General features: G+C 38.5%; 1 protein-coding gene across 4 annotated transcripts in view; it reads right to left on the bottom strand.

The window, feature by feature from the left end:
- Window positions 1-7146: 7146 nt before the first annotated feature.
- sap30bp (SAP30 binding protein) overlaps window positions 7147-27820 on the bottom strand; it is a 48043-nt gene continuing 27369 nt past the window's right edge. For all 4 annotated transcript variants that reach the window (XM_061908817.1, XM_061908818.1, XM_061908819.1 and 1 more), the window contains exons 6-10: window positions 17014-17105; window positions 16073-16185; window positions 15764-15822; window positions 9471-9558; window positions 7147-7747 (exon numbers count right to left, since the gene is read on the bottom strand). In XM_061908817.1, the coding sequence (XP_061764801.1) occupies window positions 7566-7747; window positions 9471-9558; window positions 15764-15822; window positions 16073-16185; window positions 17014-17105 (534 nt within the window). In that variant the 3' untranslated portion in view covers window positions 7147-7565. The remainder of the gene's footprint in view (window positions 7748-9470; window positions 9559-15763; window positions 15823-16072; window positions 16186-17013; window positions 17106-27820) is intronic.

Genomic DNA, 27820 nt, shown 5'->3' with positions numbered 1-27820 from the left:
AAGATACACATGTGCATATGTTCATATGAATTTACTTAGTGTAAGAAACATAATAGAATGCATTTTAAGAAATAACATGTGAATGCTGAAAGGGACAAGCGGTAGAAAATGGATGGATGAAAGGATGCTGCAGAGCTGAAATGCTGCAGACAATAATTAAAGAAGCACAACACTGAGAAATGTGGAAGTAAGGGAAATTATGGGAATGGATTCATTAAGCAGGGAAGTCCTGAATGAGGTGACCTTTGAGAATCGTGATGCATCAGTTGAAGTAATAAACATGTGGGAACATGTACTCTATTTGGTATCTAACACACATAGCTAAAAGGCTAACATGCTTACAGTTAAGTTAGCATGCTAGAACGTTAAAAGACAGTAGTAATGCTGTGTTCCATTTGTACTTGGAATTCAGAATTTCCCAGATCTTAGTCATAAGTTTCACCTGGAACTTGCCCCAAGGTTGTATTTCCTACACAAAGTCAGACAATCCCCACCACCTTGGCTCTAAAAGATGGCTGCTCAGAGTGTAAATAATAATAGAAGCTCCCGTAATATCCGTCTATAGCACTTATGACTAGTTTGTGTCGGACTAAATCAGCAGTATGCATACTACATCACTAGCAAAGGCAACTTTGAATTTCCTCTCCATCCACCATGTTTGCAGGTTGCAACATGACAGCATATTTGCCAAAAGTTATTTGTATTCAGACAGAGGGAAGCACAACAAGCGCTTTTTTGGATGAAGAAATGTATTAGTAAGTTCAGCATGCTAATGTCAAATATAAATAGAAAATGTAGATATGTCTAAATATAGTGAATGTGGATATATACATATATAGATACGTGTGCGTATGTCTATAAAAACATACGGTATGTAATGATGATAGGTGATAGCTGTATTGCGCATGTACAGTCGTGGTCAAAAGTTAACATACACTTGTAAAGAACAATGTCATGGCTGTTTTTGAGTTTCCAATCATTTTTACAACTCTTATTTTTTTGTGATAGAGTGGCCCTAGTGTGTGAATGTGAGTCTGAATGTTGTCTGTCTATCTGTGTTGGCCCTGCGATGAGATGGCGACTTGTCCAGGGTGTACCCCGCCTTCCGCCCGATTGTAGCTGAGATAGGCGCCAGCGCCCCCCGCCACCCCGTAAGGGAGAAAGCGGTAGAAAATGGATGGATGGATGGATGGATGATTGGAGCACTTACTTGTTTGTCACTAAAAACATTCATGAGATTTGGTTCTTTTATGAATTTCTTATGGGTCTACTGGAAATGTGACCAAATCTGCTGGGTCAAAAGTATACATACAGCAATGTTAATATTTGGTTACATGTCCCTTTGCAAGTTTCACTGCAATAAGGCACTTTTGGTAGCCATCCACAAGCTTCTGGTTGAATTATTGACCACTCCTCTTGACAAAAGTGGGTGCTGTTCAGCTAAATGTGTTGGTTTTCTGACATGTACTTGTTTCTTCAGCATTGTCTACAAGTTTAAATTAGGACTTTGGGAAGGCCATTCTAAAACCTTTATTCTAGCCTGATTTAGCCATTCCTTTACCACTTTTGACGTGTGTTTGGGGGGTCATTGTCCTGTTGGAACACCCAACTGCACCCAAGACCCAACCTCCGAGCTGAAGATTTTAGGCTGTTCTGAAGAATTTGGAGGTAATCCTCTTTTGTTTTATTGGAAATATTGGAAACTCAAGACAGCCATGACATTATGTTCTTTACATGTGTATGTAAACTTTTGAATACGACTGTATGTAGTGTTATTTGATTTTGTGATGATATAAGTATAATATCAATTTCTAAGTGTTTCTTCTTAAAGCCCTCTTAAAGCTTCAGTTTATTTTGCAGAGAACCTGTTTCACTTTGTGTCGGATTAAATATTTTCAAATGTAATTAGCCTGTCGGTAACCTTTGGGTCACAGTCATAAACATGTGGTTCTCAGGAAGTTTGAGCCAATGCTATTTACCTGAACATCAAACGGTCAAGGAATACTGGAGATAACATGACCGTGAGGAAGTTCTACAAGACCAAGCCAAATGGTGTGGAGATAAGAATGGACTGATGTTGGGCGATCACAAATGGCCTCTGTTGATCAAAGCTTATGGGAGAGAATGGGAGTGACTAGACTTCTTCTTGCTGATGGACTGCTTGGTTTGTTTGATGAGACGCTCTCTCTCCTGTTATGTACCATCTTCTTCTTCAGTCTATCACATTGTAAATTAAATCTTAGATGGCGAATCTGAAAATTGACGACGACATTGTGAGCTTTATTATAAATTAAACGAACTGTGAAAGAGAAAAAAATCCCCTCCCTTCACCGTCTTAATTTCCGACTTTGTAGCTGAAATGTTCAGAACTCGTTTGTGACGTCATTCCCAGCTCCAGCTTCTGAGTTAAATGGAATGCAGCATTTGTTCCAAAAGTACGTAAGTTCTATTTAAATGTGAAAATACCAACAATTAGCATGTGTTGGGACCAACGTTAACTCCTCAAAGTGCAACAACTTTTCTCTAGCGATTTTATATCATGCAATGAAGGTATGGAGCAGTGTTTTTCAACCTTTTTTGAGCCAAGGCACATTTTTTGCATTGAAAATATCCAGACGCACACCACCAGCAGAAATCATTACAAAAAACGAAACTCGGTTGACAGTAAAACCTCGTCGTCACAATTGTTGGATATGATTTTAAACTATAACCCAGCATGCATCACTATAGCTCTTGTCTCAAAGTAGGTGTACTGTCACCACCTGTCACATCACAACATGTTTTGCTGTTTTCCTGTGTGTAGCGTTTTGGTTCTTGTCTTGTGCTCCTATTTTGGTAGTGTTTTCTCTTTTTTTGGTATTTTCCTGTAGCAGTTTCAGGTCTTGCTTTGAGCAATATTTCCCGCATCTACTATGTTTTAGCATTCGAGAATGTCATGTCATGTCATGTTCGGATGTACTTTATGGACGCTGTCTTTGCTCCACAGTAAGTCTTTGCTGTCGTCCAGCAATCTGTTTTTGTTTACTTTGTAGCCAGTTCAATTTTAGTTTCGTTCTGCATAGCTTTCCCTAAGCTTCAATGCCTTTTCTTAGGGGCACTCACCTTTTGTTTATTTTAGGTTTAAGCATTACACACCTTTTTACCTTCACACTGCCTCCCGCTGTTTCCGACATCTACAAAGCAATTAGCAACCTACTGATATGGAAGAGTATTACACGGTTACTCTGCTGAGCTCTAGACAGCACAGACACTCAACAACAACACATCATTTGCAGACTATAATTACTGGTTTGCAAAAAATATTTTTTACCCCAAATAGGTGAAATTAGATAATCTCCCTCGGCACACCAGACTATCTCAAGGCACAATAGTGTGCAGCGGCACAGTGGTTGAAAAAGACTGGTATGGAGTATACACGGTGCTATTTAACAGGAGAATGGTCAAAATGTTAAAGATTATCCTACCATCTAGCAAAAAGTGCTAAGGTTTTTGTTGAAATATAAATAAAAACTGAGATTCTCGCAAATTAAATAGCACTAATTTATGTAATCTGGAGTGCATATTTACAGAATTATGAAGAAAACCTGCATTACCAGATAAAAATCCCATGCATGCACTTAGGAAACATGCAAACGCCACACACAGATACTCAAACTGAGATTCAAACCTTGTCCTGAGGCAAATTTATTAACAACATTCCACCCTATTAATAATTGTGTTGCACAATAACACTTGTGTGAATACTATTCAGCTTTTACAACAATAACTTTCCATAGTGTACTGTAAGCAGGAGCAGCATAGTTGCTGCAAGTATTTGTCTCATACTGAAAACAACAAAACACTCAATTACTGATTTAAGGCATCTTAATCAGGTTACTACATGTATCTAAGACCCCTAAGGGAATTTAGTCTTAATTGATCTCTTTATAACCCCTTCACAAGTCAAAACTTACAGTATGATAAAGAGAAAACTCAACTGAAATACTCAATTGTAATAACCTTGACAGTGTCCTCTGAAAACAATGCAACTATGACGTGAAATGTTACTTACTAGGAACTAGATGTTGTCCTGGTGAAGTGGCAGCATGAAGGTCCACGCAAGAGCTAACTGCAGACAAACTACTGGAAAACTACTTGAGACAGTTATCGCTCCACTTGCACAGTAAAGTCTGATCCCACTCTGGTTAACTCCTCACTAATTTACATAAAAAAAACTGTGCCTGCTTTCTACTGACGGAGTTCATTCATGGATGAATGCTCCCCCCAACACACACACATCCATCCCCTTTGTCCGCCCCAAAATGATAAATTAGCTCCAGCGGACCTTGGTGACAATTCAGTGAAATTTACAACTAACAACTACAAAATCTTTGTCAAACGTGTATGTAATATAACTTCCTAACACACAAAAAAGAGTGGCCATAGGGGTGAAATCATGTAATGACACAACAAAATACAACTGTGCATGTGAAAATGCAATGTTTCACATTAATAAATGCATTCGAAATATAATCTGTTAACATACATTTGTATGTACTCTGATATATTTACAGTACAGAGTTCCTATGATTATCACAGGAGTTACGTTACAGACGCTATTTAAGGGATTACATGATTATATGCATTTAACATATTTATATGCCCTACACACACCTTTTTAAAAACTTTCTATGCTTCACACGCTTTAAAAATAATCATGTCAAATTTAAGGCCCGGGGGACAGATCCGGCCCGCCACATCGTTTTATGTGGTTCACGACAACTTAAAAACCAATTAATAATTTTTGCGAAATGTAATATTTTCAATTTTGACAGAAATATTGCATGTAGTTGTATTAAACTTTACTATTATCTGATCATGCAACAAACATTTACATATATTCCAATATTTCTTTGACTGTGCATATTATTACATATTGATGAATGTATATATTTTTTTGGGATAAAACTAAGATATAACACAAAAATATTTAATGTTCAGGCGTAAAAATCTTGTTTTCATTGAGTGTCACGTATAACAGTGAATAATGTATGGATGTAAATGTATAAGGATTAGTCTCATATTACATAATTGCCACACACCCTGTAAATAAATCTTTAAATTTGACTGTAAAAATACTAGCAGCTTAGTCACCAGAATTTTAGTGTAAAATTTGCAGGTGGTTTTTACAGCATATTACTGTAAATGGACTGCAAAAACAATAACACTGATTTTTTACGGTGTAATTCATGCAACTGACCGGACAGTTTTTTACGATAAAATCTATGTTTATTACGGTAAAAACTGGCAGCTCCATCACCAAAATTCTACTGTAAAATCTATTATTTTTTACAGTTTACAATTTGATAACTTGATTTGAACTCATAGGTCAAGCAGATATTTAACTATTTTTATTCTATTTTAACAAAAAACGTTTGAGTGTATGATATGTATTTTGCATTATTAGATGATATCACATTTTAAAAGATATGCATTTGCACGCAGTATATGTACTTTTTTAAATGTTAAAATGGAAAGAACTAATACATTTGGTAAGAAAAAATCAGGTACTTTGAAGCATATTATTTCCAGGCTTTTGAGGGCCACATAAAATGAGGTGGAAGGCCTTGAGTTTGACATGTTATAAGATGTAAATATTGAGTATGGATATGTATATTTACATACCATAATTGTATTTGTACAGTTTTTGCGTGTATATGAATGGGTACTTGTATATGTAAATTACAAGAGACTTGTGTTGTATACTAAAATAATATGCTTTAAGTTCACAATGCGGTTTTATTTTGAAATGTTTTATCCTGGTATTGTGTTTTTGCTGGATAAGGTGTTTTTGTTTTATCTTTTTGTCTGTATAATTTTGTTGGACCCCAGAAAGAATGGGATCTTAATAAACTAATGACATGATTTTAAAGCGAGTTATTCAACAATTTGTTTGTAATAAAATTTGTACAAAAACAAAATAGTTCACAGTAGTAAGTGAACTACAAAGTAGTGAGGGAACACTGTACTTCCTAATGTGTGCTGCACCTTGTTTCCCAATGTGACTAAGCCTCTGTTGCACATAGTGGTGTGCTTTGGTGTAAACAGTGACAGAGTTTTACAATTCAACAGTTATATAACATTCATGTAGAAGATTAAAAGAAATACCTGGTGCAAATATAGTACAGTCCATGATCAGTCTGGGGTACCATAAAGTTTCAGGAATTGTTATTTTAGAATAGTAACAGTATCCTTCCCAAATAGGTGATGAAGATTGATGTCAGAGCTGCTGATGCATTCTTGCTGCGAAAAAAGAAATTGCAGCATAAATTTTAATGAAGAGGGAATTCAATAATATATTAGGAAATAGTGGTTTTAACTTAAATGTACATTCCAGTAGGTCATAAAAAATTATTTACAGTGTTTCTATATGCTCTATTCTGTAAAGATCCATCCATCCATTTCTAACGCTTATTCCCTTTGGGGTCGCGGGGGGCGCTGGTGCCTATCTCAGCTACAATTGGGCGGAAGGCGGGGTACACCCTGGACCAGTCGCCACCTCATTACAGGGCCAACACAGATAGACAGACAACATTCACACTCACATTCACACACCAGGGCTAATTTAGTGTTGCCAATCAACCTATCCCCAGGTGCATGTCTTTGGAAGTGGGAGGAAGCCGGAGTAGCCGGAGGGAACCCACGCATTCACGGGGAGGACATGCAAACTCCTCACAGAAAGATCCCGAGCCCGGGATTGAACCCAGGACTACTCAGGACCTTCGTATTGTGAGGCAGACGCACTAACCCCTCTTCCACCGTGAAGCCCTCTGTAAATATCAACAATATATTTTCAGAACACAGCTTTAACGTTGTATTGATTGAAAAAAAAAATTAAAAAATGTGTGTTTTGCTGACAGTTCACGCCCACATTTCATATCTTACTGTGCAACAGATTATGTTATTAGACTATTTGCTGCTCACAAAAGAATCGGTGATAATCCTGCAGCCAGTCAACTGAAATCTTGAAGCATTAAGATGGAAGTCAGAAGCGGAAGAGAGGGAAAATATTATCTACAAAACGACTACATATGGACACCTTTTGATCATCGTCAGCAAAAGCAGCAAAGTGGACAATATGTTTATATTACCAAAATACAACAGGGATTTGACTGAAAAGGCAACATCAAATCCATTTATTCACTTTATCAACAATATAATATTTACATGTCCAAAAAATGTTTTTACCTCAAAATGAGTCAATAACAATGACGAGAATAGAAATTCCCCTCTGCACCAGCATCGTGGACAGCAGACATGCATTCCTCATTTACATTTCTGCCATTCTGCATCTATTTCCATTTAACTGATGCCAGCCTGCTTGAACCAAATGATGACAACACAGAAGAATGAAATAATAGCAGTGTAGAGTTCTTTAGTCCATTCAGATGATAAATTAAAGTTTATAATCCCAGAGATAGAAGGTAGTGAGGGAATGTTTGCTCTCTTATCCAATGCTGTCACATGTTTGACAAACATAGGACACCCGGTTTGGATTGCATCTCATCACCTGCGCAACCGCTGGTTCACTGTTTGGCTTTCTTTACAATGGTGCCCACTGCAGAAATGACGGTGGTCTTGGTGCCGCTGGCAGTGGTTGTTACGGAGACGACGGCTGGCAGGGTGGCTGACGTGGTGGTGATGAGTGTAGGCTGGGACAGGGTGGCAGGGATGGCGGAGTCCCACTTGCTCTTCCTCTTCTGAGTGTCTTCCAATGAAAGCAAACAGAAAAGTCAGATTTCAGTTGGAGTGTCCTTCCCCCCCCCATACCTTCACTATAAAACCTACTGGAGTTAAACCAGTTATAGCTCAATAAAAAATGTAGCAGATTAAATTGACACCGAAAATTGGATTATTTCAAAAAAATATATTGTTTTAAGCTTTTTTTTTTTTTATTTAGACGTCTAGGATACCAATTTGACTGATTACCTTGTTCTGTTTTATGTTTTTGAATAATGTTTGTAAGTACTATTTTAAAGATGTTACCTTGTTTTGTTTTTAAACAATTCTAAGTATTATTTCAAAGATGATCACATTACACTTTGATAAAAAATTTGCAAATATAAAAAAAAAAAGGTGAAAATGTATATTTGTCCAAATTGTTCTTATTTTTGGAGATGCCGTTTGACTTGGATCATTTATAAGGAAAATTAACATAATAAAATAAGTAACTCAATTAAATCAATTACAGTGGATGCTCGACTATTACAATTCAGCATTTTCAAATATTTTCTCCATCAGTGACTTTTTTCACCGAAAATAGACCGTTTCATTCCCTCAAAACCCATCTCATTGACCTTGGTCGTTAAAAATACATAGTAAAAAAGCATTAAGTTTATATTACAGCATGACATAGGTGTAAGATGATAGTGCTTTGTGTTGCAGCAGCACTATTTACAGACAGTCAATATTGTTATAGTGTGGTCTTAAAACGTGCAACAAGGTGAACATTAGCGTGTGATTGTAAATTAGTACTGAAATTAGTCCTGGGCTGATAATAAGTCAAGTGATCACACTATAAACAAAAATGAACACGATAAATTGCCATGTTCAATGTGTGTGTTTGCTTTCTTTGGCTTTTGTTTCTGAACAGGTTGCAAGATGTTTTACTTTGTGCATCACTCTCAGAACTTTGGCACGTCCGTTCAATAGCAGAATTAAACAAAGAGAGTGAGCCCTCATGTCAGTCGTCCACAATTTATGTCTGTGAGTGGAGGCAGGACTGCTGGCTTCCAACAGTGACAGAATCTTGATTGTTGCTGATGAGAAGCATCGCACAGTAACAAGTTGGAAGAACAAAAGATGATTGCAAAGCTCAATGTTGCAGTTGTGGAAGCATTTTTTATTTAATTTACGGTGGCTGACAGGGGTCAACACACAAAAAAAAATTCACCCGACTCAGTTTTTTCAACTGGGGAAAAAACTGAACAGCATGATCTTCAATATTTATTTGAGTGAATTGAGAAAAGTTATTGAACTTCCAGTTAAATGATAAAAAAAATCTAATGAGGAATCAATGTACTGTGTGTGAAAGGGTTACTTGCATAATTATTATTACTATATATTATGACTACATTATTGCTTCGTCAACATTTCTTATCTGTCCAGGCCTCACAGAAATGACAGGCAAGCAGTTTTGATTATGTAGATGCAGCATTGGAAAAACGCCTATAACAACCACATAACACTGTGAGCTGCTTTTTAGTGATATTGAGGTGGCCCCGCAAAAGATGGTAGAGCATTTGTCGCAGTAGCCTGACCAACACGTCAATGACTACACCATGATTCTGATTTAATCTTCTAGCTATCATCTTTCATTATCATTCATTAGTGGTGAGTATCTAAATAATTTATCATTTAAATGCGTGGGACCATAATTAGCAGATTTTCGCTCAACGTGGGGCAAACCTCTTTTCGGTGTGCACGTTTACCTGTCGCTGCTGTCGTGCTGCTGTTGGTGGTGGAAGCTGCTGTGCTGGATGCGTTGGCGCCCTTCTTAGTACCTGTGACAAACTCAATCTGTACACAAACAACATCAGTATTATTACATTCGAAATACATTGACGTTGTCATTATTCAGTAGCCATTGGGTGCTGCTGGTAACATTAATTATTGAAATTACTCATGTCATTCCTTCAGTGGACCCGGAAGATATTCACTTTTTCCACATTTTGTTTTGTTACAACCTTTTTCCAAAATGGAATATATTTATTTGTCCTTAAAGGGGAACTGGACTTTTTTTTTGAATTTTGCTTATTGTTCACAACTATCGTAATATACATTTTTTTGGTATTGTTAATATTAAACGTAAATAAAAGTATGCTTACAGCGGAGCCAATGGGAGATCCACTATTTCGCCCATTAAATCCAATAAATAACCATTCATAAACCGACAACAATACTTCCCACATTCAATTACAATAAGGGGAAACCCTGTACTAGTCCAGCGGGAACAGAGCCAAAGCATCGGTCAGAAATCCCTCCTCGTCTTTGAGCCAGCAAATGTTGCTCCTTGACTGTCCTTTTATCTGGGTAGCCTCCCTTTTTTTTCTCCTCACACAGAACCTTTCGTTTTTGGGTTGTTTTGCAGCTACTGCCAAGATAGCAGTAAGTTTGCGTCGACTTACATTTTTGCAACGAATGGGGAAAGGAGTAGTGACGTATGACGCAAAGCAAGTCTGCACATTTGTAGTTTTTTGTGTGGCAGGGTTTCTGCCACCCTCCTTAAGATAGCTTAGTGCCTGTAAAAGCAATACAGACCCGCCTCAGGCCATGACACAGGTGTCATTTATCTATTTTAAGTCAATGTATCATTTGAAAAGTAATGCAAATATTTTGTAAAGGTTGAAAAGTTACTTAGTGCTGCTTAAAATTTTACACAGAATACCCCATAAAGACAGTGTAAAAAAGGTTTTAAGGCTTTTTAAAATGTCTTAAAAATAAAAAACTAAGAAATCTCATGCACATAATATTCACAGTCATTACCATGAAAAAAAAAACCTGTGTTTAGTTGTACTGTGCAGGTTTGAAATAAATATTTCAATTCAATTCAATTCAATTCAAGCTCAAACGTCAGTGGAGGTGTATCCTGCTTAAACTGATTCCAACCTTTCTAACAGCTCAATTGGAGTACACCAGCGGTAAATTCAGTCAGTTGGACACAATTTGGAAAGGTATAGGAATGGCTTCAGGACAACTCTGTACATGTCTGTGAGTAGCCCAGCCAGAGCCAGGACTTAACTCTGACACAACATCTCTGAGAGATCTGAAAATGGCTGTGTACAACCTGAAGGAGCTTGAGAGCTGCTGCAAAGATGAATGGAACTGCCCAAAGATAGGTGTGACAAGCCTGTGGGCATCATATTCAAAAATACTTGAGGCTGTAATTGCTATCATAGGTGAATCAACAAAGTATTGATCAAAGGCAGTGAAGAGTTACCGTATTTTTCGGAGTACAAATCGCACCTGCCGAAAATGCGTAATAAAGAAGGAAAAAAACATATGTAAGTCGTACTGGTGTATAAATCGCTTTTTTGGGGGGAATTTATTTGATAAAACCCAACACCAAAAATAGACATTTGAAAGGCAATTTAAAATAAAGAACAGTGAACAACAGGCTGAATAAGTGTACGTTATATGACACAAATAACCAACTGAGAACGTGCCTGGTATGTCGACGTAACATTATGGTAAGAGTCATTCAAATAACTAACATATAGAAAATGCTATACAGGTGCTGTTCATATTATTAGAATATCATGAAAAAGTATATTTCAGTAATTATATTCAGAACGTGAAACGTACATATTATATCAATTCATTACATACATAGTGATATATTTGAAATGTTTATTTCTTTAAATTTTAATGATTAGTACTGACAATAACTGAAAATCCCAAATTCAGTATCTCAGAAAATTTGAATATTAGTTACGACTAGTACCAAAAAATATTTTTTAGAAATGTGGGCCAACTGAAAAGTATGAACATGAAAAGTTTCAGCATGTATGGCAATCAATACTTAGTTGCAGCTCCTTTTGCATGAATTGTTGCAGCAATACGGCGTGGCATGGAGTCGACCAGTCTGTTGCACTCAGGTGTTATGAGAGCCCAGGTTGCTTTAATGGTGGCCTTCAGCTTTTCAGCATTGTTGGGTCTGGCATCTCGCATCTTCCGCTTCACAATACCCCATAGGTTTTCTATGGGGTTAAGGTCAGGTGAGTTTGCAGGCCAATCAAGAACAGGGATACCATTGTCCTTATACCAGGTACTGGTAGATTTGGCACTGTGTGCAGGTGCCAAGTCATGTTGGAAAATGAAATCTTCACCTCCATAAAATTGGTCCGCGGCAGGCAGCATAAAGTGTTCTAAAACTTCCTGGTAGACTGCTGCATTGACCCTAGACCTCAGGAAACACAGTGGACCAACACCAGCAGATGACATGGCACCCCAGACCATTGCCAATTATGGAAATTTGACACTGGACTTTAGGCAACGTGGATTCTGTGCCTCTCCTGTCTTCCTCCAGACTCTGAGACCTTGATTTCCAAAAGAGATACAAAATGTACTTTCATCTGAAAACATAACTTTGGACCACTCAGCAGCAGTCCAGTCCTTTTTGTCTTGAGCCCAGGCGAGACGCTTTTGACGTTTTCTCTTATTCAAGAGTGGCTTTACACAAGGAATGCCTACGTCGGTGCGTGGTGGTTCTTGAAGGACTGACTCCAGCTGCAGTCCACTCTTTGTGGATCTCCCCCACATTTTGTAATCGGTTTTGTTTGACAATCCTCTCCAGGGCGCGGTTATCCCTCTTGCTTGTACACTTTTTTCTACCACAACTTTGTCTTCCCTTCGCCTCTCTATTAATGTGCTTGGACACAGAGCTCTGGGAACATCCAACCTCTTTGGCAATGACCTTTTGTGTCTTGCCCTCCTTCTTTAAAGTATCAATGGTCATCTTTTGGACAGTTGTCAAGTCAGCAGTCTTCCCCATGATTATGTGTCGTGCAGAATCAAAATGAGACCATTTAAAGGCTTTTCCAGGTGTTTTGAGTTAGTTAGCTAATTAGAGTGTGGCACCAGCTGTCTTCAATATCTGACCTTTTCACCATATTCTAATTTTCTGAGATGTTGAATTTAGGGTTTTCATTGGTTGTCAGCTATAATCATCTCCTTTTTGGCAAAAACACTTGAAATGTATCAGTCTGTTTGGAATGAATGTATACATTCTACAAGTTTGACTTTCTAAATGGAATTGATGAAATAAATCAACTTTTTCATGATATTCTAATAAGATGACCAGCACCTGTAAGTTTACCAAACAATCTGTCACTCCTAATCGCTAAATCCGATGAAATCTTATACGCCTAGTCTCTTACGTGAATGAGCTAAATAATATTATTCGATATTTTACGGTAATATGTTAATAATTTCAGACATAAGTCGCTCCTGAATATAAGTCGCACTTAAAAACTGCGACTTATAGTCTGAAAAATACGGTATGTAAATTTGATTTCTTAGTTTTTATTTAATACATTTGCAAATATTTCAACAACAAAAAAACTATTTTCACATTCTCATTATTGGGTATTGTGTGTAGAATTTTGAGGACAAAACTAAATGTATTCCATTTTGGAATACGGCTCTAACATAAACTGTGAAAAATGTAAGGCGGTGTCAATACTTTCCGGATGCACTAGACTGTATGTTAACCTGAATACTACTGAGTACATTTCGGACATGAATATCAGAGCGGCTCATTCAGGAAGGTACATGTTCTTTCTAGTCCTCCTACTGACTAATATGCAGCTCCTGGAATGATGTGCTGCTTCTGATGACAGCAGTATGTGTCAAGGATTGCTCTCCTTACACATTTTTTCTAAAAGAACAATAATGAATTCTTAAAAAGCTATAGCAAAAAAATAAACCTACACATGAATGACATTTTGGCATGCCTAGGAGCACAGTGATTTATTCGCATGTTGGTTATACATAATATAATGATAAAAACTAATATTTTTCCAGATTTTACCTTTTGCCTTTACAAGCCCTATGTCTCTTTTTTTATGACTTGTAATTTGTAATAAACGGAAGTATGAGGTGGATAGATGAAGCTAATAGGAGCCATTGCATCATGGAATGGAACTTGATTGCCATTGCACATAAAAAGTACAAAAAAGTGATAATTTCAGTTCAGTTTTCATTTTACTTGCGTCTATTGCCCCTTTAAGGCCTACTGAAATGAGATTTTCTTATTTAAACGGGGATAGCAGGTCCATTCTAAATGTCATACTTGATCATTTCGCGATATTGCCATATTTTTGCTGAAATTATTTATTAGAGAACATCGACGATAAAGTTCTCAACTTTTGGTGGCTAATAAAAAAGCCTTGCCTTTACCGGAAGTAGCAGACGATGTGCGCGTGACGTCACTGGTTGTAGAGCTTCTCACATCCTCACATTGTTTACAATCATAGCCACCAGCAGCAAGAGCGATTCGGACCGAGAAAGCGACAATTTCCCCATTAATTTGAGCGAGGATGAAAGATTCATGGATGAGGATAGTGAGAGTGAAGGACTAGAAAAAAAAAGTTTAAAAATAAAAATTTAAAAAAAGGCGAGGGCAGTAAGAGCGATTTAGATGTTAATAGACACATTTACTAGAATAATTCTGGAAAATCCCTTATCTGCTTATTGTGTTACTAGTGTTTTAGTGAGGTTATATGGTACCTGAAAGTCGGAGGGGTGTGGTGACCGCCAGTGTCTACGGTGGGAGGAGGTAATAGTCCGCAGCTGCAGGAAGACGCAAGCTAAGCTCATGTCTACGGTAAGATCCGACTTATTAGCACAATTTTCTCACCAAAACCTGCCGGTTGACATGTTGTCGGGAACCATGTTCGCTTGACCGTTCTGTTCCATAGTAAAGCTTCACCTTCGGGAATTTTAAACAAGGAAACACTGGCTGTGTTAGTGTTGCTAAAGGCGGCCGCAATACACCGCTTCCCACCTCCATCTTTCTACTTTGACTTCTCTATTATCAATTGAACAAATTGCAAAAGATTCAGCAACACAGATGTCCAGAATACTGTGTAATTATGCGATTGAAGCAGACTACTTATAGCTTGGATCGGGCAGGAAAAAAATGTCCGCTACAACCGGTGACGTCAAACGCACGCGTCAGTATACCGTGACATTTTCAACAGGAAACTTTGCAGGAAATTAAAAATTGCAATTTAGTAAACTAAAAAGGCCGTATTGGCATGTGTTGCAATGTTAATATTTCATCATTGATATATAAACTATCAGACTGCGTGGTCGGTAGTAGTGGGTTTCAGTAGGCCTTTAAAGCCCTCCAAAATCTGCCAACAATACTCCCTTTACATGTTGTGACACGCATATTAACCAATTATTAGCGATACCATTAATATAAGCACTAACACCGAAGAGCTACTATTAGCGGGACCGTGATCACAATGCAACACCAGGGGAACATGCTTTTTTTCCGTACCAGAATATGATGATGCGTCTGTAGCTGGGGGCTTGTAATATTTAATTCTCCCTAGGGGACGGGGGTCACAATTTTTTGGGGAAGCACTGCCATTGTTGGTCAACTTTGACGTTCAACTTAGACCTGGAGATGGCAAGAAAGACAAGAAAAGATGGTCGTTTGCACCAACCTCTTTTTCTTTTTTCAAATTGTTACCTGTGTGAGGATTTACATAATTTTTTCATCTAAACGGGAAGGTTTAACATCTCATCAATCGGCATCCCAGTGAGCGCAGACACTGTACTGTAAGTGAGTATTTTATTATGTTCGTAGTTTGTATTTCTTGTTTAGCACTTAGCAATAGTGCTACAAAACGCGTAGTTTATCCTCCTTATATTCAGGCTATAAAACACAGGGTTCTGGTTCATCATTTGGCGTATGCTAAAAACTACCAAAATACTTAAGTATTACATGCTATTATTAATGGGCCTGTTACCACATTACAGATATACTTAAAGCATGTATATAAAACCATGTCTAATGGAGTTTTTTTTAGAGTGTTTATATGAAGAATAGATCAAATACAAGTATCTCCATCGTTAGCTGACTTTTACTAGTGTTTATTTACACATTGGAATGCATGAAAAAAAAAGAAAAATATGTGTGTGCTTGTCTAACATAAGTATTGTGAATGATAGGCAAAATTCCAAAAAAGTACAGTTCCCATTTAAGCCTTACCTTAGTCCGCTCCTTCTTGGCTTTTTCAAGCTTGTCCATCTCCACTTTTTGGGCCTTGGCTGCAAGATTCAGAAGTATGCATTATTGTTTTAGTAATCATAACCAGTATTGGAAAATGTACTTTAAAAAAAGTAATAACGTTACAAGTTACTTTAGCAGGTAAAGTATGTGTTATGTGTCGTTGAGGGATGTTTAATAAGATAACACTGCATAATGAAATATCTGGGACTTTGAGTGTGCAGCTTTAAAAAACAGTAACTTGAAAACAGTAAGGGGTAAAAACCCAATGCAGTGTAAGAACAAACTTACCGAGGGCTTCATAGTAGGAGTCTTCTGACCAGCCATGTGGATCAAACATATCATTTGGATAGTTGGTTCCCAGTTCATCTATACTGCAGAACTGAATGAGCTTCTCGTAAATACTTGTGGGGAAAAAAGAAAAGAAGTTGGCGGAGAAAGTCAGAGTAAATATTCTTGAATGTCTTATGCCTTAATTAGAGGTGGGGAGAGTACCCAAACAAAGTAAAAAGTAAAAGTAGTCATCAAAATAATTACTTGAGTAAGTAATGCGTGAAAAAACTACAAGAATTGAGTAACTTCTGATTTATTTAGTAGGTATTTTGTAATGCTTGTTGGACTATTACCGTAGTCAATGTGTGTGAAACATAAAAATCATATACAATTTACTAAAACATGTTTTCTCTAGTTCAAAGTGGAATTCTTGTAGGGTGAAATGGGAACATTTTTCCTGACACAGATGAAAGCACATGATATACTGTACATGTTCTCTTTACTAGTTTGAGAGTAATCATTGAATATTTTTGCTGCCTTGTCTGTCACTGTTTAGTCAGGATGCTTCAATGCACTATTTTTTTTGGATTTGTCAGACAATACAGTTTCTTATATTTTCACAGCTACAGGTGAATTTGTAGTTTACGTCCTCTTATCTCTCCATACGCAGTGTGCCTATTGTACCTACGGGACGATTGTGGTCATTTCAGCTTATTAGCTATGTGGTAATGTAAATACAGTAGGAGATAATGCTACATGCTAATAAGCTAGCACTAGTAACTTTCAAGCTTTCTTTGTCACAAAAATACCCAAGTAAAAGTAAAAAGTATGTTGCAATAAAACTACTCTGACTAGTAAAAGTCCGAGTGAATGTGGCACATTACAACCGCTGGGCACTATACACATGCAAAACAGAAATGATTTCTGCCCAAAATTGTTTGTGTTTCCAAGTGGCATACCTTGGGTTTCTAAATTCTTTCTTTTTCTGAATGTGGTTGTTGGTGTCAAAATCTCCATGGAGCTTCCTTTCGTACAACTTATTGATCTTCTCCTGTTGGCACAGGACATCAAGAAAAACAACGTAAATTCAAAGTAGCCAAAAATTTAGTTAGTGCGACTTTGAATTAACTGACAAACAGGTTTAAGTGAACAACAGCGAGGTAGGATATGATAGAAGACCATCTTTAATGATAAATGAAATGTGCAGAATAATTAGTCTAACTAATGCCCTCAATGAATCACTGAGCAAAAGTTAGCTACAGTCCGCAATGCTGAGCCAAATGCAATGAGCGTGCAATTGGACTCCCCACAGCGGGGAGTGACAAACCTCCCCCCAATGGCAGCACCTCCTCCTCACAATGGCAATGCGGCTCACCTCCAAAATCTGATGACTTGGCTATATTAAGTGGAGAAGTTAATGATGGATGATAAATTCTAACAAACAACAACAATTGTGGTTAGCCAGGGAGAGTAGACACACAGCAACAAAGTGAAGACTTATTACAAACTCCGTTTCCATATGAGTTGGGAAATTGTGTTAGATGTAAATATAAACGGAATACAATGATTTGCAAATCATTTTCAACCCATATTCAGTTGAATATGCTACAAAGTCAACATATTTAATGTTCAAACTGATAAAAAAAATTTTTGGGGGGGGGGAAATAATCATTAACTTTAGAATTTAATGCCAGCAACACATGACAAAGAAGTTGGGAAAGGTGGCAATAAATACTGATAAAGTTGCGGAATGCTAACCAACACTTATTTGGAACATCCCACAGGTGTGCAGGCTAATTGGGAACAGGTGGGTACCATGATTGGGTATAAAAACAGCTTCCTCAAAAATACTCCGTCTTTCACAAGAAAGGACGGGGCGAGGTACACCCCTTTGTCCACAACTGCGTGAGCAAATAGTCAAACAGTTTAAGAACAAAGTTTCTCAAAGTGCAATTGCAAGAAATTTAGGGATTTCAACATCTACGGTTCATAATATCATCAAAAGGTTCAGAGAATCTGGAGAAATCACTCCACGTAAGCGTTATGGCCGGAAACATACAATGAATGACCGTGACCTTCGATCCCTCAGATGGCACTGTATCAAAAACCGACATCAATCTCTAAAGGATATCACCACATGGGCTCAGGAACACTTCAGAAAACCACTGTCACTAAATACAGTTTGTCGCTACATCTGTAAGTGCAAGTTAATGCTCTACTAAGCAAAGCATAGTATTGTTTTAAGAAATATTCGACATTGTGTCATCCGGACCAAAGAGGAAGCAAACCATCCAGACTGTTATCGACGCAAAGTTCAAAAGCCAGCATCTGTGATGGTAGGGGGGTACATGAGTGCCCAAGGCATGGGTAACTTACACATCTGTGAAGGCACCATTAATGCTGAAAGGTAAATACAGGTTTTAGAACAAAATATGCTGCCATCTAAGTGCCGTCATTTTCATGGACGCCCCCGCTTATTCCAGCAAGACAATGCCAAGCCACATTCAGCACGTGTTACAACAGCGTGGCTTCGTAAAAAAAGAGTGCGGGTACTTTCCTGGCCCGCCTGCAGTCCAGACCTGTCTCCCATCGAAAATGTGTGGCACGTTATGAAGTGTAAAATACGACAGTGGAGACTCCTGACTGTTGAACGACTGAATCTCTACATTAAACAAGAATGGGAAAGAATTCCAGTTTCAAAGCTTCAAAAATAAGTTTCCCCAGTTCCTAAACCTTTTTTTGAGTGTTGTTAGGTGATGTAACAGAGTGGTGAACATGCCCTTTCCCAACTACTTTGGCACGTGTTGCAGCCATGAAATTCTAAGTTAATTATTATTCGCAAAAAAAAAATAAAGTTTGAGTTTGAACATCAAATATGTTGTCTTTGTAGCATATTCAACTGAATATGGGTTGAAAATTATTTGAAAATCATTGTATTTTCGTTTATATTTACATCTAACACAATTTCCCAACTCATATGGAAACAGGGTTTGTAAATGTTATGTTTCAACTTCTATGTTAGTGTTAGTCATATTGAATTATTTTCTTTTCTAGGCTGCACTTCCAGCTGTGTAAGGGGTTGAGGCACATACCTGATTAAACATTAATTATATTGTGACAAGACTGACTTTCGCAACGGTTGAACGGTATTGGTCGCTCACATACACGGACACAAAAACACTCAAACTACAAAGAATCACGGTCAATAAAGGTGGGTTGTTCTGTGCAGGATTTTACCAAGCATTGTTGCTTCCCCACTGTTTACTACTGCTGTAACAAACCGTCCTGCCATGTTTGATCAGGGAAATATGCCAACAGCTGATCACCGTGATTAAACTCAAATTAATCGCCCAGACCTTATAACAACTTTATCGCAGGTGGCTGCAATATATATTGTGATATAGATTTTAGGCCACATCGCTCATTCCAATAAGTAACCAATGAACGGTTTTCATGATAATGCCCAGGGTGAATTGCAAAATCTACCTGGGAAGCGTTCATAGCAAAGAGACATTCCTGACGTTGCGAAATGGGAAGAAAAAAAAAACAATCCCACTAAGAGAACATCTTAGTAACACTGAAGCATTTTTTCTCTCTTGCGTGTCCCAAGGCCATGGATACCCAGGCAAAACTGGTGAAAGTGAATAATTTGTTCACTGGATAGGTGTGGGAGTGGAAGCCCAGCGGGAATACTGTTGAGTTGTTCACTTACTAAATCCACCTTGTGTTCCGACCTGCCTCAGCGCCTTACAGACCAACTCTTACTGCAGTCTCAGAATGTATGTAGACACCAGAATTTCACCCTGGAGGCAAGTGAAGCTGCATAACAATTGACTTGACTTGGGTGATGACTAGTTGGAATCCTGACACATGCTTAAACCAAACCTCCAGGCTAAGGAAGAATATCAGAACATTTCTATTTGCATTTCAGTGAAAAATACATAACATATTTATGTTCTACTGCATCACTCTAATCTAGGAGTCCCCAAATTACAGTCCGTGGTGAAAAGTGATAAGAATTATTTAGATCCTACACATACAAGTGTATGCACAGTCCCAGCCATACTCTTTTAACCCAATGTGGCCTCACAAGTCAAAACGTTTGGTGACCCCTGCTCTAGTTAATGCTGTATTTATGATTAATGACACAGAGTGCCAGTAGTTGAGATGCTAAGCTATAAATAAAAGGCTGAAGAATGCCCTTTCAAGTCCATGCACATATTTCCAAAGGATTGGCAATATTCTCTACTGTCTGTCATTTACTTTCAAAGAGCATTCTATTTTGGAATCAGTTGTCTAGGTTGCTGGTGTACTGAGCATACTTGCACGGCTACCTTTTACCTCTTTGTTTACTTGTGCACCTTATGACATTTTAATGTACATGGGAGCAGAAGTACCAAGTACAGCAGGGAACAACAACTGGTGGCCACATAGGACCGACAAGATCTTTCCATTCAACCACCAGTGGAAAATAAATGAAGTCAGGATAAAGCACTGGGCTATGAAAAATACTTAAAATTTCAAATCTACTGGCGCGGGCGGCACTCAATCTATCGCAGGTTGGTCATTTTTTTTTATATTAATTTAAGAATGAGCCCCACATAAATTCCAATTACCTTAATGTTTCCTTTAGCTTAACACCTGTCTTTACAAGGTCTAACGTAAGCACAGACGACATTTACTGAGAGACCATGACATCAATGAGTCTCAGGTAGCGAGAAATATTAGTAATAATATTATTTGTAGGGAATTAACTGCAGTGAATCCTGAAAGTATTCACAGCACTTCGCTTTTTCCATATTTTTTTGTTACAGCCTTATTCCAAAATGGAATACATATTTTTTTGGTCCTCAACATTCTACACACAATAACCTATATTGACAATGTCAAAACGTTTTTTAGAACTTATTGCAAATGTAATAAAGAAAAAAAATTCAGATGTAAGTATTTACAGCCAATGCCATGAAGTTTAAAAGTGAACTTAGGTGCATTCTTTTTCAACTTATCATCCTTGAGATGTTCCTACAGATCAATTGGAGTCCACCTGTGGTATTTTCAGTGGATTGGACATGATTCTGCATGACACAAATCTGTCTATATATATATATATATAGTGTCCCACACTTGAGAGCGCACATTGAAGGAATTTTAAATAATATATTTGTAAATTATGGTGGAAAATAAGTATGTGGTCACTTCAAACAAGGAAGATCTCTGGCTCTCACAGGTCTGTAACTTCTTCTTTAAGAAGCTCTTTTGTCGTCCACTCGTTACCTGTATTAATGGCACTTGTTTGAACTCGTTATCTGTATAAAAGACACCTGTCCACAGCCTCAAACAGTCAGACTCCAAACTCCACTATGGCCAAGACCAAAGAACTGTTGAAGGACACTAGGAACAGAATTGTAGACCTGCACCAGACTGGGAAGAGTGAATCTACAATAGGCAAGCAGCTTGGTGTGACAATATCAACTGTGGGAGCAATTAACAGAAAATGGAAGACATACAAGACCACTGATAATCTCCCTCGATTTGGGGCTCCACGGAAGATCTCATCCTGGGGGGTCAAAATGATCATGAGAACGGTGAGCAAAAATCCCAGGACCACACGGGAGGACCTGGTGAATGACCTGCAGAGAGCTGGGACCAAAGTAACAAAGGTTACCATCAGTAACACACTACGCCGACAGGGAATCAAATCATGCAGTGCCAGATGTGTCCCCCTGCTTAAGCCAGTGCATGTCCAGGCCCGTCTGAAGCTTGCCAGAGAGTACATGACATTTCATGTGGTCAGATTAAACCAAAATACAACCTTTTGGTATAAACTTGTCGTGTTTGGAGGAAGAAGAATACTACGTTGCATCCCAAGAACACCATTCCTACTGTGAAGCATGGGGGTGGAAACATCATGCTTTGGGGCAGTTTTTATGCTAAGGGGACAGGACAATTGATGCGTGTTAAGGAAAGAATGAATGGGGTAGGGCTGGGCGATATATACGCTATATCGCAGGTTCGTCTCTGTGCGATATAGAAAATGACTATATCGTAATATTCGATTATGTGTTCTCACACTGTTGCTTTAAGCTGTGTGCATTACATTACTGGCGTTTCTCACTCCTTCTCGTCTGTCCTTCTCACAGAGACGTAAAACAAGCCCGCTTTTTTACATACGTCACATACTGTCGCACATGTAGCGTCACACGCTCTCGCCGAGAGCTAACGTTAGCATTAGCTGAGGCAGGTCGAGTTGCTTTTAGCTGCAGGCTTTACACAACAGGCGTTTCTCTTTCACTCCTCGTCTCTCATTGTGACGGATACGGAAAATAAGCCCGCCTTCTTATCAATCAATTAATCAATGTTTACTTATATAGCCCTAAATCACTAGTGTCTCAAAGGGCTGCACAAACCACTACAACATCCTCGGTAGGCCCACATAAGGGCAAGGAAAACTCACACCCAGTGGGACGTCGGTGACAATGATGACTATGCGAACCTTGGAGAGGAGGAAAGCAATGGATGTCGAGCGGGTCTAACATGATACTGTGAAAGTTCAATCCATAATGGATCCAACACAGTCGCAAGAGTCCAGTCCAAAGCGGATCCAACACAGCAGCGAGAGTCCGGTTCACAGCGGAGCCAGCAGGAAAACATCCCAAGCGGAGGCGGATCAGCAGCGCGGAGATGTCCCCAGCCGATACACAGGCGAGCAGTATATGGCCACCGGATCGGACCGGACCCCCTCCACAAGGGAGAGTGGGACATAGGAGAAAAAGAAAAGAAACGGCAGATCAACTGGTCTAAAAAGGGAGTCTATTTAAAGGCTAGAGTATACAAATGAGTTTTAAGGTGAGACTTAAATGCTTCTACTGAGGTGGCATCTCGAACTTTTACCGGGAGGGCATTCCAGAGTACTGGAGCCCGAAATGAAAACGCTCTATAGCCAACAGACTTTTTTTGGGCTTTGGGAATCACTAATAAGCCGGAGTCCTTTGAACGCAGATTTCTTGCCGGGACATATGGTACAATACAATCGGCAAGATAGGATGGAGCTAGACCGTGTAGTATTTTATACGTAAGTAGTAAAACCTTAAAGTCACATCTTAAGTGCACAGGAAGCCAGTGCAGGTGAGCCAGTACAGGCGTAATATGATCAAACTTTCTTGTTCTTGTCAAAAGTCTAGCAGCCGCATTTTGTACCAACTGTAATCTTTTAATGCTAGACATGGGGAGACCCGAAAAAAGTACGTTACAGTAATCGAGACGAGACGTAACAAACGCATGGATAATGATACCAGCGTCTTTAGTGGACAGAATGAAGCAAATTTTAGCGATATTACGGAGATGAAAGAAGGCCGTTTTAGTAACGCTTATAATGTGTGACTCAAAGGAGAGAGTTGGGTCGAAGATAACACCCAGATTCTTTACCGTGTCGCCTTGTTTAATTGTTTGGTTGTCAAATGTTAGAGTTGTATCATTAAATAGAGGTCGGTGTCTAGCAGGAACGATAATCAGCATTTCCAGTTTTTTTGCGTTGAGTTGCAAAAAGTTAGCGGACATCCATTGTTTAATTTCATTAAGACACGCCTCCAGCTGACTACAATCCGGCGTGTTGGTCAGCTTTAGGGGCATGTAGAGTTGTGTGTCATCAGCATAACAGTGAAAGCTAATACCGTATTTGCGTATGATGTCACCTAGCGGCAGCATGTAGATGCTGAAGAGTGCAGGGCCAAGGACTGAACCCTGGGGAACTCCACACGTTACCTTAACGTAGTCCGAGGTCACACTGTTATGGGAGACGCACTGCATCCTATCAGTAAGATAAGAGTTAAACCAAGACAGGGCTAAGTCTGACATACCAATTCGTGTTTTGATACGTTCTAATAAAATATTATGATCGACGGTATCGAAAGCAGCGCTAAGATCGAGTAGCAGCAACATAGATGACACATCAGAATCCATCGTTAGTAATAGATCATTAGTCATTTTTGCGAGGGCTGTCTCCGTGGAGTGATTTGCCCTGAAACCGGATTGAAAGGTTTCACATAGATTGTTAGACGCTAAGTGTTCATTTAACTGCTCCGCAACAATTTTTTTGAGGATTTTTGAAATAAAGGGAAGGTGAGACACCGGTCGGTAGTTTACCATGAGGTCAGGATCGAGGCTAGGTCTTTTAAGAATAGGATGAATAACCGCTTTTTTGAATGCTAGGGGAACAGTGCCCGACGAAAGTGATAAGTTTATAATATTTAGCACTGATGGACCTAATAATACAAAGAGCTCCTTGATCAGTTTCCCAGGAAGTGGGTCAAGTAAACATGTTTGTTTTATTCCATTTACACGTTGTAACAATTCCTCTAATGTTATTTCCTCAAAACGAGAGAAACTATTTTGGAGGGGCGTATCCGCCGTATATACAATCGTGTCAGTGTTAATAGAACCCAGTTGTAGCTGGGACGCATTGTCTTTAATCTCCTTTCTAATGACTTCAATTTTCTTACTAAAGAATTGCATAAAGTCATCAGCTGAGTGGGTGGAGCTACTGGAAGTAGTCCCTTGTTGGGTTAGCGATGCTACCGTAATAAAAAAAAATGTAGGATCGTTTTTACTACGGTGGATGAGATTTGAGTAATATTTAGCTTTAGCTAAGGTAAGCATGCGTTCATAAGTTATTAAACTATCACTAAATGCTTGATGGTGCACCTCAAGTTTAGTCGTGCGCCATTTGCGTTCCAGCTTTCTACATAATAATTTCTGAGCTCTAGTTTCTTCTGTAAACCACGGGGTACGCTTTTTTGGAGCCTTTTTTAACTTTAGCGGTGCTATGTTATCAATGGTTTCGCGTGGTTAAAGTTGTTAGTGAGGTTATCAATAGAGCCCACATACTTTGGGAATGGTGCCATTACCGAGGGCAATAGGTCAGCAAGAGTTGTCGTTGTGGCCGTATTAATGTTGCGGCTGCTATAGCAGTTATTATTAGTAGTAGTTTGCCGAACATGCGTCTGAACCTCGAATTTTATAAGGTAATGATCGGACAATACTTTAGTACACGGGAGTATCGTAACTTTGGAAACGGTGATACCCCTGACAAGCACTAGGTCTATCGTATTACCGTTGCGATGCGTGGGTTCATTTATTATTTGTGTGAGACCACAGCTATCAATTATAATCTGGAGCGCTACGCACGGTGGGTCCGATGGGGTATTCATATGGATATTAAAGTCCCCCATTATGATTATATTATCGGCGTGTGTCTCTAGATCAGCAACAAACTCTGAGAATTCATTGATAAAGTCCGAATAGGGCCCTGGAGGGCGGTAGATAACAGCCAGGTGTAGAGGCAGCGGTGTGACAGACCTCATAGTAAGCACCTCAAATGATTTATAATTATTATTTATTTTAGGACTAAGGTTAAAGTTTTCGTTGTATATTAGTGCAACCCCCCCACCCCTTTTCAGAGGACGGGCAATATGCGCATGTGTAAAGTTAGGAGGACATGCCTCGTTTAGCGCAAAAAAGTCGTTTGGTTCAAGCCAGGTTTCGCTGAGACCGATGACCTTAAGATTGTTGTCTCTGATGATATCATTAACTAACAACGTTTTGGGAGACAATGATCTTATGTTTAAAAAACCTATATTATAGGTAGTGGGCTGTTTTAGGGAATTTTTTATCAAATTATCCGTAGTAGCAATATTAATAATGTTGTGTTTATTATGCCCAGTGCATTTAGTATATACATACGTCACATACTCTCGCGACTAGCGTCATAGCTCTCGCCGAGCAGAGAGAGAGAGAGATGGTGCGAAACTTATCACAAATGAAGGAAGAACAATAAATGCCCAACATAAAGAGCAGGGGGTCCATCATCTGGCGGTGGTTTGTCTTCAAGTAGGAAGATATTCAGCAGACAACAGCAATATACTGTTCAATGTATATACTATGATGATTAACCTGTGTGATGACTGTATTATGCTGATAGTATATATTTGTACCATGAATTGATGAAGGTGGACCTCGACTTAAACGAGTTGAAAAACTTATTGGGGTGTTACCATTTAGTGGTCAATTGTACGGAATATGTACTGTACTGTGCAATCTACTAATGAAAGTATCAATCAATCAATGCAAAGTATGCAGCAAAAGTGTTACTACAAAAAGGTAGCAACACTATTAATTTGATCTTTCATTTAAAAAGTCACCCGTGAGAGAATGAAGAGTATTTAATGAATACAGTTTTGGTCAATTGACTTACTTGTGATTTCCCTCTCTGCATGAACATTTAAAAGGAGCATATATCAATGCAGTATGAAGAAGAATGTTTTAATGTAGACACATAGAATCATCATACTGTTGTGTCTATATGCATGAAGTGTTCATTAAAGGCAGTGGTTCTAAACCTGGGTTCGATCGAACCCTAGGGGTTCGGTGAGTCGGCCTCAGGGATTTGGCGGAGGTCAAAACACACCCGACTCATCGTGTACATAAAAACTTCTAGCTATCGGCGTATTACGGATATGGCAACATCAGAAGTCACACTGATTTGCAGGTGTGTAATTTGTTGTGAGTTTATGCACTGTGTTGGTTTTGTTGTTTGAACAAGGTGATGTTCATGCACGGCTCATTTTGTGCACCAGTTAAAAAAACATGGTAACACTTTAGTACGGGGAACATATTCACCATGAATTAGTTGGTTATTAACTTGCAAGTTAGTAACATTTTGGCTCTTAAATAGTCATTATTAAGTACTTATTAATGCCTTATTCGGCATAGCCTTATTATAACTCTAACCCTCTAACACTGGCCCTGACCCAAACCCTTTTAAATTAAGTCTTTGTTACTTAAAATATGTTCCCCATACTAAAGTGTTACCAAAAACATATGACTTTGTCTTGAATTTGAAAAAAAAAAAAATAACATTTTATTTTTCACTAAAGAAGGGTTCGGTGAATGTGCTTATGAAATTAGTGGGGTTCGGTACCTCCAACAAGGTTAAGAACCACTGATTTAAGGCCAAGGCAAAATATTGTAATATATATCGTATATTGCATAAAAATATTGCGATATTAAAAGTCAATATCGCCCAGCCCTAGAATGGGGCCATGTATCGTCAGATTTTGAGCCAAAACCTCCTTCCATCAGTGAGCGCTTTGAATGGTTGACCAAATACTTATTTTCCACCATAATTTACAAATAAAATCTTTCAAATTCCTACAATGTCAATTCCTGGATTTTTTTTTTCATATTCTGTCTCTCACAGTTGAAGTGTACCTATGATGAAAATTACAGACCTCTGTCATCATTTTAAGTGGGAGAACGTGCACAATCGGTGGCTGACTAAATACTTTTTTTTCCCCACTGTATGTAGTTGTGTGAATGGATTAACAGTAAACCTATTTTATTTGTGTGAAATACACAATAGATGCTACACTTTTGCAATGTTTATATTTTCAGTCTTACAATCCTAAATTCTAAAGAAAATAGAGAAATAAGACTGAAGAAGGAAAATAATTAAAAGAAGGAACATCAATCCCCAACTAAACGTCTGTAGCTGCTGTTTCTTTATAATGTAAACTAGCTGCACAGGCTGGAATCGAGTAGCGAGGGCAGAATAATGATTTTATTGGCAGTGCAGTATGAAAGTAATTGTGTTTACTTTGTAATTAAGTAAACTAAGTCAAAGGAAAATAACTTACAGGGGCACTTTCTGACGAAACATTCACATTTTGATGGTCCCTGAGCCCTTGGACTCTTGAAACTGCGGCCTTCTTC

The sequence above is a fragment of the Nerophis ophidion genome, linkage group LG08 (genome assembly GCF_033978795.1).
Source record: "Nerophis ophidion isolate RoL-2023_Sa linkage group LG08, RoL_Noph_v1.0, whole genome shotgun sequence".
Classification (NCBI taxonomy): Eukaryota; Metazoa; Chordata; class Actinopteri; order Syngnathiformes; family Syngnathidae; genus Nerophis; species Nerophis ophidion.
This window is presented reverse-complemented; position numbering and strand designations above follow the sequence as displayed.